The sequence below is a fragment of the Muntiacus reevesi genome, chromosome 2 (assembly GCF_963930625.1).
Source record: "Muntiacus reevesi chromosome 2, mMunRee1.1, whole genome shotgun sequence".
Lineage (NCBI taxonomy): Eukaryota > Metazoa > Chordata > Mammalia > Artiodactyla > Cervidae > Muntiacus > Muntiacus reevesi.
In genome coordinates, this window is record NC_089250.1 from 17,700,774 (window position 1) to 17,713,786 (window position 13,013).

Here is a 13,013-nt window from a genome sequence, read left to right on the forward strand (position 1 = left end):
TTATGCTGTTTTTGCACAGTTTAAAATAGTTGATGCTAAAATAAGTGTTTCTTTTCCAGGTGCAGTAGTGTGTGTGTGTTGCAAAGTCCTGGTTTGGAATTGGACCGTTAGAAATTTTGACTCATTATGGTGAACTGGATTTACTAAGGTTAGAAAACCAGTGTTTTTTTTTTCATGGTAGAAGACAGTGGGAAGAAACACTTGTTTATGTGCTGTGAAGTTAAAATATTTTTGGTTTTCTTGTAAGTAAGACCTCAAATTTCAATTAATAGATATTTTTAACATCTATTAGATATGCTGTGTGTCTACCATCGTGTGGGTTTCTAGGAGGTTGAAAAAGATGTGTTTAGACCCAGTAGACTGCCGGGGTCCAGCCCCAGCAGGATCCAGGGGAACCCTCAGGATCACCGGTGTCAGCGAGAGAGAGACACGTAGGACCGGCCTTGATGGGGCCAGGTCTGCTAGGGAAAGAGAGAGAGAGAGAGAGAGACCAGGATATGCGGCAGAGTCTGGCAGTTGCTTTATTTTTCAACATCGCCTTTATACCCTAAGTTGGTACATTTCTAAGGGGCAGATAAGCATACAGACTTAGTTTAACATTACATCAGCTTGTCCTTCACGAAACCAGGTGTGCTTTGTGTATTTTTTGTTTATGAGAGTCTTTTCCCATAGATTTTTTTGTACGTTATCTTCTAGCCTTGAGGTTAGCAGAAAACAGAAAATTGGCAGTTGCATGGTATAGCAAGTCGCAACATAATAGAAATACAATCCTGTTAACATAAAAGTCAGTCTTTTTGCAGAAATTCTCAGCTAAATTTATCTAAAAAGTTTAACACACAAAGACTCTGCGGCTCTGGTGAGGCAGCCCCTGTTTAGCACTCCTGGTTAAAATTAACAATTATCTTCTTTTTACACTAGGGCTAAACTCTTATTTTACTATATCTTTAACTATATTAGCAATAGTTCCCACTGCACAACCTCAGCACATTAACATCAGTCAAACGTTGATCTAATAGCCACTTTTAAAACAATATTTTTTGTATTTTCTAATAGGGCTTCCTCGCCCCCCAAAGGGCTCTGTGCCTATTTGGGCCTTTTTAATGGTTAATCTCTATGTATAATATCTTTTGGCTTTCAGGCCTGTTGACAATTTATGGCTTGCACCTGGTGCAACTTTAAGCAACTTCAGTAGCCAACCCTGTCTTTTCTGTGGTTAATCTATTTTCTTTCTATTAGGTGTCATCTCCATGGGAACTAGATAGGATTACATTTTTACAGAACAGAAATGCAAAGGATTGCAAAAACAACAGATATGGCATAAAACAGGCTCTTAGTCTAAAAGTTAATTACCTGCAAGAAGTCACCAGCTAATCTCTATCTAAACTATTTTCTATTAGGCACATTTATGGCTATAATATTTGTGGAGCTTTTCTCACCCCGCGAAGGGGCCTATGCTTAATAGTTTCTTTTGTTAGCGTACTGTGCTTAGGATGTTTAGAACAATTATGAGCATTTTGTGCAATGAGAGCACACATTTATCAAACAAGCCAGAATGCCAGCAAAAGGGTTTGAATTGAAGCATTTCCTTCATCCCTGCCCCCTTCATAGGGTACCAACGTCCAGGAGATTTATTAACTAGGATTTTAAGTTGGTCCTCATTCAGTGAAAGAGGAGCAGGAGAGCTCTCGGCAGGCAACACAAGAATCCGCAGCAGGGCAAACAAGAACAACAGCAGAAAAGGGGGAGGATACAGGGTGGGGTAGAGGCCGAGGCCAACCTGGAGGGTCCCTTATCCTAGACAACCTTGCCTGTCAGGTATTTTCCTCATGACCTCGTCATGGATGGGATCCCGGATGGCCTTGCCTGCCCAGTATTTTCTTCATGACCTTGTCACGGGCGGGACCTCCCATAATGGCTCCCAACAATAGACCCTCTTCTCAAGGAGTGTTTTTATCTAGTATGAAACCCAGCTGGAACTGAGGGCCTCTGTGCCACCCAGACACTGGGTGGAAGCAACTCAAACTCCTGAATTCTTCAGCCTCACGAGGTTCCAGAGCTCTCCTCCAACATTTGGAGTTCCCAGGATGCGTGCTCTGGCTCATGTGTCTTCTTTCCCGGACTCCAGTTTTGACATGTGTGATGCCTGTTTCATACTGGGTTGACCCAGTCCCTTCAACAGGGTAAAAGCAAACAAACGACAGACTGAAACTGCACAAAGCATTTATGAACAAATCTTACTGAAGATTTCTTCAGGTGAGACAGAGGAACAACTCCCTCAAAAGATCAAAAGCTCTTCCCCTTCTGTCACGCAGTGTAGCTTCCACCAAACTCCGATGTCTTGGGGCCTACGGAATCAGCCCTCACAAAATTCTGTCTTCCTCAAAGCTGACTTAGCAAGATGTTTCTTCAAACAAAAACGTTTCCTCCTTTAAGAGGAATTCTGTTTACATTTGTTAAAAAGCCACTTAGAAATAATATAAGAAAATTCTCTTGGACAAACTAGAATCATTTGGATCATGGATCCTCACTGTAGTTATCAGCTTGAAAGTGAAAGTGAAGAGAAAGTCACTCAGTTGTGTCCAACTCTTTGCAACCCCATGGACTTATAGAGTCCATGGAATTCTCCAGACCAGAATACTGGAGTGGGTAGCCTTTCCCTTCTTCAGGGGATCTTCCCAATCCAAGGATCGAACCCAGGTCTCCTGCATTGCAGGCGGATTCTTTACCAACTGAGCTATCAGAGAAGTTATCAGCTTAGTAAATCCAAATTCCTGGTCCACGAAGAGTATGGAGAGAGAGAAGAGCAGAGAAGTCATCACCATTGTCATGACTTTTCTCCCAAGTCTCTTTAGCAAGTGTTTACTGGACTCAGTGGTGCTGGAGAAGACTCTTGACAGCCCCTTGGACAGCAAGAAGATCAAACCAGTCCATCCTAAAGGAAATCAGTCCTGAATATTCATTGGAAGGACTGATGCTGAAGCTGAAGCTCCAATACTCTGACCATCTGATGCAAAGAACTGACTCATTGGAAAAGAACCTGATGCTGGGAAAGATTGAAGGCAAAAGAGGGGGACAGTAGAGGAGGAGATGGTTAGATAGCAGCACTGACTTGGTAGACATGAATTTGAGCAAATACCAAGAGACAGTGAAGGACAGGGCATACCTCAGTCCATGGGGTCTCAAAGAGTCAGACTCGACTTGGCGACTGAACAACAGCAACACTGAACTAAGGGTCATCCGAGCTTATTGAGAGAGGGGTCTCCTCTCAAAGGGCGCTGCTTCTAACTTCTCATTTTTCTGGGGGGTGGTCATTGCACTCAGATTTACCAGATCACTGAAATTGTTCCATCTGGTGGTCATCCTTCAATTATATTTCACTTCTCTCTCTGACATTTGATGTATATTAGTGACCTGTTTATCCTGAAAATGCCTATGTTGGCTACCACAACCATGTATGTATTCCTTTTTATTTCCCAAGTGCCTGAAACAGGTCTCTAATCCACTCTAAATAAATTCTAATCCATTCCTATTGTTCTGAATGGGTTTAAATAATTCCCAAATCATATCTGCAATCCCTAGCTTTTTTTCAGGATTCTCTCTCATCCAATGCAAGAAACACCAGTAGTCGACTAACCAGAGTAGTCACTTAAAGTAGGGAATGGAACATGATACACAACTTCAATATTTAAACTTCAAACATTGACCAATTTCTTTGAAACCTTATTTGTGAAACCTTACACGACCTTCTACACATAGATAATTGTTCCTTGCTCTGTTATCTTTGTCCTTTTTATATATTTCTGTGATTGCATGTATTAGACATTGAGGTCATTATTTCTTTAGACATTTTTCTCCCCAATAGACTCTATGCTCTTCAATGTCTGGTTTTGGGTTTTGTCATTCTTTTTCCTAGCACTTGGAGGTTCTCTGTAGATGTTCGTTGAACCAATCTGAGTTGCATTATAATAAGATGGCATCTAATATGATCTTAGAAACATATTGCCAGTTGTGATTGGTATTGAAGAAATATTTCTCTGTGGCTGGGCGTAAAATCTTATTTTATTTTTTAAAATGATAAGCATGCATTCTAATGAATTCATGAATGTCAGGAGTGGACTGAGATGATTGATATTCGATATCGTATTCTGAGGAACACTGATGGCTATCTCCCCTTTATCTCTAGGTTGTTATTAGACTTCATCATACAGGAGTACTTCCCCTTAGTAGATGGTAAGTTTTTTTTAAAACAAAGGGCAATACTCTGTTTTCTCTATTGGCTGGCCACCATCAGTGGTTACAACCTAGTGCTTAAAAAACTAAAGTTAAAAAGGGAAACGTAGAGCACTTTGAACATGTTCTGAAAGGAAAAGATGATGAACCATCTCGCAAACAAGACATGGATAAGGAAGTTGTTCTGTTTGAAAGGTGTCTAGAAAAAGAGAACAGATGTGACTACATCCTGACTACGTATGTTGTGTTTTGTAACTTGGTCACATATATTCTTTTCTCACACATTTGATATATAGATATTTCTACAGTAGTGGTTGTAAAAAAAAAATAAGTACATCGTAAGCAAATGTGATTTTCTATTCTTATGGAAATTTTTTGATCTGCATAAACTTTTTCTTTCTTGTAACAGCCCCAAAGAAAGAAATTCCATTATTTTTCTTGGTGACTCATTTCAAAGTTTAATAACTCATTTTGTTTACATTTAACTCCTTTATGCTTAATTCTAATGTTTTTCCTTTTCTTACTGTACATGGAGAAAATCTGATCATAATACTGTACCTGAGTCTTTTATATGTTATTTCTGGGTCAATAATTCTATGTTCTTCTGTTGTTTTCTTACATGTACTAATTTCCATCCCTTTAATCATCTTTTGGCCCACTTTTGAGAGGATCTTTTCATGTTGGAAACAGAAAGATCCTAAAAGCATATTACACTACTGAGAAATCTGAAAATCTTCTTAATTTTATTTTAGGATTTTTTTTTTCTATTGTGGTGTTTGAGACGGCACAGCTCATTGCCTTGAGGATGTCTGTTGATTTTGCTCACGGTAAGTTATCTACTGATGTTTCAGTCTTCTGATAAGAAAGTAGAATCAATCTGTTGAAGCCAGAAGACTTCTTTTTTGTGTCTATTTTAAAATATTCCCACCAGTGAGCAGGGATAACATTTATAATATATGAATTTGTTTTTAGCAAAAGAGAAACAATTCTCTCATGTTTAAAATGATTTTGAATGGAACAGATACACAAAATAGAATAAGCATCCTTGATTTGATGAGGGTGTTGTTACCTGTAAAACTTGTTAACCTTGTGAGTATATATTAGGTCTTTTAAAAACCTTTTTAAAAAAACTTTAATCATAAAAGCACTATCTGCTTATGGTAAAGAATTTAAAATATACAGAAGTGCCTGTGAGTTCTGTCTTCCAAGATATTCTTGATCTTCCAGGATCATTAGTAACGATTTCATCTCAATTCTTTGGATGGTATTCATACATCTACAAAAATAGGGCTGGCTTGTGTGTGTTGGAAGCCATTCACTGTGTAGGGTTACACTGGAAGGAATATCTGCCTGAACTGAGAATACTGAAAAGCAAATCATATATATACTAAGATCTCTGACTAAATACCAAAGAGGGTTCTCACGCTGCAAAACCTCTTGAACTCTGCCTTAATTACATACTCACTGTGTCTCACTTGGGATGGGTTGGGGTGGTGAGCAGGGAGTTTTTGCTTTTATGAACTGTGCTGCAGTGACCACCATACAGCTGTATTTGAAGGTGAGTTTCTGAGGATAAACTCCTAAAAGTGGAATGACTGGATTAGAGAGTCTATATATATATATATATATATACTGAACACTTTGACAAGCAGAGTCATCCTGCTGTGAAAAAGGGTGAAACTGTCTCCCCTGGGCACTGCTGCCACCACGTCCAACTCTCCTACATTAAGCTGGTGTATGCACGCCCAGCCTCCCTCCTTCCCCACACTCTGCCACAACCCCCTCCCCTAGGAGGTCACACTCCCTCCCCACACTGCTGGTGGTCTGCAGCTAAGGACTGTTAGTTATGGGGTATATGGATATGTACCAATATGGATATTTTACCTTTCCCCCACTCTCACAACCTTTGAAAATTAATGTTACTTCTTTAGTAGTCTCAGTTCCATTCCAAACTACATATATTTTGAAATAATGCTAGAAATTCAGGACAAATGAAAGGAACTTTTATTTCTTGGGGCTTTTGTCTCTGTAGTATTTGAAATCTTTGGGGAGGGGAAGTATACAACAAAAGGCTAAATTTAATTTTAAAATACAGTTTTAATATATATTAAGCTACTTGACTTCACCAGTTAAAACTTTCTGTTGATAAACTAATTTTTTTCATTTCTAAAACAAATGCATCTTCATGACCTTTCCTATTCTGTATAGTTTTATACAGTTAAAAATGCTTTATTATTTTATTATCATGCTTTTGGCATTTTGTTGTAATTAGGTGTTTGTAATACTGATAACTTCAGTTTGTTATCCATTACAATGGACTATGATCCATTTGGTTTTATGGAGGCCTATAATCCAGGTATGTATGATTTACATGTATATTCTTTATTTCACTAAAAAAAAAAATTGAGTCCGCGCGGGCGGCCGCCCAGGCGAGGTGCGGCCTCCGCACAGGCGGGGGGCGTCGGCGCCGAGGGGCCCGCCATGGCCGCGTCCGAGCTCTACACAAAGTTTGCCAGGGTTTGGATACCTGATCCTGAGGAAGTTTGGAAGTCAGCAGAGCTGCTCAAAGATTATAAGCCAGGAGATAAAGTTCTCCTGCTTCACCTTGAGGATGGAAAGGATTTGGAATATCGTCTGGATCCAAAGACCAAGGAACTGCCTCATTTAAGAAACCCTGACATACTTGTGGGTGAAAATGACCTCACAGCCCTCAGTTATCTTCACGAGCCTGCTGTACTCCATAATCTCAGAGTTCGCTTTATTGATTCCAAACTTATTTATACATATTGTGGTATAGTCCTAGTAGCTATAAATCCTTATGAACAGCTGCCTATTTATGGAGAAGATATTATTAATGCATATAGTGGTCAGAACATGGGTGATATGGATCCACATATCTTTGCAGTAGCTGAAGAAGCTTACAAGCAAATGGCCAGAGATGAACGAAATCAGTCCATCATTGTAAGTGGAGAGTCTGGGGCAGGAAAAACAGTCTCAGCTAAGTATGCCATGAGATACTTTGCAACAGTCAGTGGTTCTGCCAGTGAAGCCAATGTTGAGGAAAAGGTGCTGGCTTCCAACCCCATCATGGAGTCAATTGGAAATGCTAAAACAACCAGGAATGATAATAGTAGCCGTTTTGGGAAGTACATTGAGATTGGTTTTGATAAGAGATATCGAATCATCGGTGCCAATATGAGAACTTACCTTTTAGAAAAATCCAGAGTGGTGTTCCAGGCAGAAGAGGAGAGAAACTATCATATCTTCTATCAACTTTGTGCCTCAGCAAACTTACCTGAATTTAAAGTGCTACGATTAGGAGATGCAAATAACTTTCATTACACGAATCAAGGTGGCAGTCCTATGATTGAAGGAGTAGATGATGCCAAGGAGATGGCGCATACCAGGCAGGCCTGCACTTTGCTAGGAATTAGTGAATCTTATCAGATGGGAATTTTCCGAATACTTGCTGGCATCCTTCACTTAGGCAATGTTGTGTTTATGTCTCGAGATTCAGACAGCTGCACAATCCCTGTGAGTTCAGAGCAAGCTTCCTGTGATGACAGTTGATTTGTGTTTTAGTTTTATTGATGCTTTATGGAACCAATGTGTTTGAAGTCTCTCTATTAACTAACATTAATAATTATCAGAGAGATAATTATTGGAGGGATACACTGTCTAGAGTAGAATTTTGAGCTGTCAGTGAAGAAACGTGGATTCAGATCCGTGGTTCACAGTGATTGTTTGTGTGTGTGGAAGGGATGGGGGAGGAGAGAACTTGGGTATATGTGTGAGCTGTATAAATAGACGTGGGAAATATTAGATGTGAAAGTTGGATTGGTGAGTCTGCAGTGAAGAGCTTGTTTGACCCATGACACACATAACAGAATTGATAAGTTTATTTGTCCTGTGGAATATGGTTTAAAAGTTACTGAAGAAATTGTTAGCAGTGATTACTGGGAAAAAAAATTAGATGACTGGAGAGATATGGTGTCTTCACTATGATTTACATATTCTTCCCCATGTAGAGATGACTACACACTGAGAATTAAAATCCAATTCATTTGTTTAAACTGTAAAAAAAAAAAAAAAAAAAAAAAAAAAATTATCACTGGTTTATTTTAGATAAACCATTATGGCTAACACAATGCTGAGGTAGTAGAAAGAATTGGGTTCATTGATTAAACAGTTGTATTATGTGCTACTCAATCTTCCAGGTGCCACAGGGATGCAATATTGAGTCCTCAAAGATGGAAATTCCCATCCATGGGTGGTCCAGAGATTAGGACTCCGAGCTTTCACTGCCAAGGGCACAGGTTCAATCCCTGGCCTGGGAACTAAGATCCTGCAAGCCCCTAGGAGTGGCAAAAAAACCAGAAAGCCAAAGAATTACTTATTAAGAGAAGATGCCATGTAGGGAAGAAGGGCCTTCGTTGTCAGACAGACATGAGTCTGAGCTCTGACTTCTGGTGGATCCTTAATCTGTGCCCTTGGTCAAGTAATTTAACCTCGCCCCTTACTGATCTGTTATAGGATCAGGGTGAGGGAACATGCTGTTGAGTTGGTGAGTGAAGTACACGTGATAACCTGGAAATTCTCATAGGTTAGAAATGTGTGCCTCTATTAGGCAAATATTCATATTTTAAAAGATTTTCATGAGCATGGGTATTAAATATTTACATTACTCTTGAGTTAAATGTTTAAATGTCAGAAATGTTTTTATCTAATAAATATAAATTCATTAAGTTTAAATGTAAACTTAAAAATGAAGAAAGAACTATTATAATTGTCATCATTGTAAAACGGTTGTATTTTTGTTCTAAACAGATTTTGTACCAAACACATCTGATGATGGAAGAAGATATAAAATAGGAAATCAGGCCAATATTGGGATGTTTAATTTAAACAAGTTGTTACAAGTGCTAAACCCATTATTGAATCCTAGGCAAAAGCAGCTGTGAGTAAACCTAAAATCTACTAATTAAATTAATTAAATCAGTGTGAAAATTTATCTGTATAGTGATCACTTTTTGAAAACCAAGAAACATTTTAAAAACAATCTTTAATATTTAATAATGAAGACTTCCAAACTACATATATGTTTATATATATATTTTTGGGGGGAGAGGGTACAGTGTTGGCCTTTTTCCATAGTTATAAGGATTAAGTGTTCTCCTATTTATTGTTTTTTAGGTGTTATGAAATCAGTTTATTTCTTATTTGATCCATAGGTTGTTACTGTTTTTCTGAATTTCTAAGTAGTCAGACTTCTTATTTAACAGACATATATAGGCTATTCACATTGATTATAATAATTGACATATTTTATTCCTTCTGTTTTACATTGAGCATTATCTTTGATTTAACTTTCCCCCTACTTTCCTTACCTTTTAATGATTTGAGCAACTCACTCATTCCCCCCTACCCTACCCGCTTTGATTTGGAAACTACTGCATTTCCCACCCCCCCACAGTTATCTTTCCTTCTCTGCCACCTTCTCTATTGTTAAAAGAGAACAAGTTTTTCAGATATTTTCCCTCACTAAGCATCTATTTGCACATTATTTTCCCCTCCATCCCATTCAGGCAAATAAAATATCATTGTACTGGGTGAGGTATCTCATGCATTGTTTTGGGTCAAATATGCCAAATTCTTTTGGTATTATGGAGAGACATCCTCTAAGCTAATTGTATATAGTGATATTTCAAGAGTGACATGATTTGACCTGTACTGTTTTCAAATCTTAGAGACAGTAAATTTATATGGACAATTTTCTCTAAGATATGATATATAATTAAATCACTAAATAGAATCAGTAGCACATAATCGAACATTATTTAATATATAAGAAAGTTCACTTTGTTCACATAAAATGTAATTCAAGAATGTGAATATTAAATTAAGGTTTACCTATGCTCTCTTTTTTTCTCCCTACAGTGCCACTCAGATTCTTAAGGAGTGTCCCGTTCCTTATTATACAAGTTTTGTTTGTTTGAACACATATTAAAGCATCCTGCTTGGTTTGAGGGCAATTCTTAAAATAGCAAGAATTTTAATAACAAATTAAATTGGCGTTTTTCCTTTTAGATTTAGAGAACTGTTCAAAGTCAAATTGGGATTACTTGGAAAAATTGAGGGTGATGATGATTTAATTACATTTCTCTTACATGTGAGTTTGTTATCATTTTATCTTATTTCCTGATTAACATTTGACCAAATACACTATATTCTTGGAATGACTGAGGCTGCTAAATGTAATTATTTTCATTAGCTCATGGAAAAGACAGAAGCTGACTTTACAATGACATTTCGGCAGCTCAGTGAGATCACTCAAAGCCAATTACAGGAACTAGTCATTCCTCAGGTATTTATTCATGCCTTTTGTCTTTTTTCTTAACTCACTTTTCTTTAACAGGTTTGTTAAGGCATAATTTACATACCCTAAAATTCCACTCATTTTAAGTGTATAATTCAATGATTTTTAAATAATGTGCAGATTTGTGCAGCTGTGCCACAGTTCGATTTTAGAGCAATTCCATCACTCTAAAAGACCCTTTGTGCCCATTTGCAGTGAATTCCTTTTTTCTGCTTCTGTCCTCAAGCAACTACTAATCTTTCTGTCTCTGAAGGTTTCCCTTTCTAGACGTTCTCTATAAATGGAATCATATGATATGTAGTCTTTAGTGCTGGCTTCTTCACTTAGCATATTTTTTAGGTTCACCCATGTTGTAACCTATATCAGTGGTTCTTTCCTCTTTATTACTTTTAAGATCTCTTAAGTAGATCTTAAAATATTATTTCCTCTTCATTACTTTATAACTCCCTTATAAGGATAGACCATGTTTTGTTTATCCAGTTACTAGTTGATGGACATTTGGATCATTCCCATTTTCTGGCTATTGTGAATAAATACTGCTATGAACATTCATGTACAAGTTTTTGTGTGAACATGTTTTCATTTCTCTTGAGTAGATATGAGGAGTAGAAGTGCTGGGTTGTTTAGTAAATGTATGTTTAATTTTTAAAGAAACTGCTGAACTGTTACCAAAGTGGCTGTTCTTAATTTAGTTTTAAGAATATGTGTCATCTTTTTATTTCAATACTAATCTATTGCATTTATGGAATAATATGGATATTAACCAGAAGTAATACTGAAAATTCTCCAAGCAAGACTTCAACAGTACGTGAACTATGAACTTCCAGATGTTCAAGCTAGGTTTAGAAAAGGCAGAGGAACCAGAGATCAGATTGCCAACATCTGCTGGATCATTGAGAGATCCAAAAGCCAGAGAGTTCCAAAAAAACATCTACTTTTGCTTTATTGACTATGCCAAAGCCTTTGACTGGGTGGATCACAATAAACTGAAAAATTCTTCAAGAGATGAGAATACCAGACCACCTGACCTGCCTCCTGAGAAATCTGTATGCAGGTCAAGAAGCAACAGGTAGAAATGGACATGGAACAACAGAATGGTTCCAAATTGGGAAAGGAGTGTACAATATACACACACAAGGCTGTATATTGTCACCCTGCTTGTTTAACTTATATGCAGAGTACATCTTGCAAAATGCTGGACTGGATGAAGCACAAGCTGAAATCAAGATTGGTGGGAGAAATATCAATAACCTCAGATATGCAGATGACACCACCCTTATGGCAGAAAGCAAAGAAGAACTAAAGAGCCTCTTGATGAAAGTGAAAGACGAGAGTAAAAAGTTGACTTAAAACTCAACATTCAGAAAACTAAGATCATGGCATTTGGTTCCATCACTTCATGGCAAATAGATGGGGAAACAATGGAGACAGTGACAGACTTTATTTTTTTGGGCTCCAAAATCACTGCAGATGGTGACTGCAGCCATGAAATAAAAAGATGCTTACCTCTTGGAAGAAAAGTTATGACCAACCTAGAGAGCATATTTAAAAGCAGAGATTACTTTGCCGACAAAGGTCTGTCTAATCAAAACTATGGTTTTTCCAGTAGTCATGTATGGATGTGAGAGTTGGACTGTAAAGAAAGCTGAGCACTGAAGAATTGATGCTTTTGAACTGTGGTGTTCGAGAAGACTCTTGAAAGTCCCTTGGACTGCAAGGAGATCCAACCAGTCCATCCTAAAGGAAATCAGTCCTGAATATTCATTGGCAGGACTGATGCGGAAGCTGAAACTCCAATACTTGGATGCGAAGAACGGATTCATTGGAAAAGACCCTGATACTGGGAAAGATTGAAGGCAGGAGGAAAAGGTGACAACAGAGGATGAGATGATTGGATGGCATCATCTACATGATGGACATGAGTTTGAGTAAACTCCGGGAGTTGGTGATGGACAGGGAAGCCTGGTGTCTTGCTGTCCATGGGGTTGCAAAGAGTCGGACACAACTGAGCAACTGAACTGAACTAACCAGAAGACTCCTACTTATTATAGATTTTTATAAATATAGATCTACTTATAGGGTGTGAATCTTTTATATTGATCATTGTTTTTATTATTTCAGATAAAAACGTAGCCATATTTTTAAAAATCTCAGTTTCTTCATTATATCTTATGATCTTTTCTGTGTTAACTAAAGAAATATATACATGTATATATCTACATAAAATTATATATATATATATATATATATATATATATATATATATATATAGTTCTCCCAGGTGTGAAATAGCCATAAATTATGTTTTTAGGAGTGATTTAAAGAAAAGAATGTCTACTTATTCAGCAAAATGTTAACTATTAAGCATCTTGGATATAATTTTAAAATTAGTAATGATTTGCCTATC

General features: G+C 37.5%; 1 protein-coding gene and 1 pseudogene across 1 annotated transcript; both read left to right on the plus strand.

The window, feature by feature from the left end:
- Positions 1–79: 79 nt before the first annotated feature.
- LOC136157111 (protein adenylyltransferase SelO-like) lies at positions 80–10,654 on the plus strand. The gene is made up of 6 exons (XM_065919141.1): positions 80–148; positions 4,184–4,230; positions 4,983–5,057; positions 9,058–9,187; positions 10,318–10,399; positions 10,646–10,654. Exons 3-6 carry the CDS (start codon positions 5,036–5,038, stop codon positions 10,652–10,654), a joined length of 243 nt encoding a protein of 80 aa, XP_065775213.1. The 5' UTR covers positions 80–148; positions 4,184–4,230; positions 4,983–5,035.
- Positions 6,643–7,800, plus strand: LOC136158993 (unconventional myosin-Va pseudogene; annotated as a pseudogene).
- Positions 10,655–13,013: the final 2,359 nt, after the last annotated feature.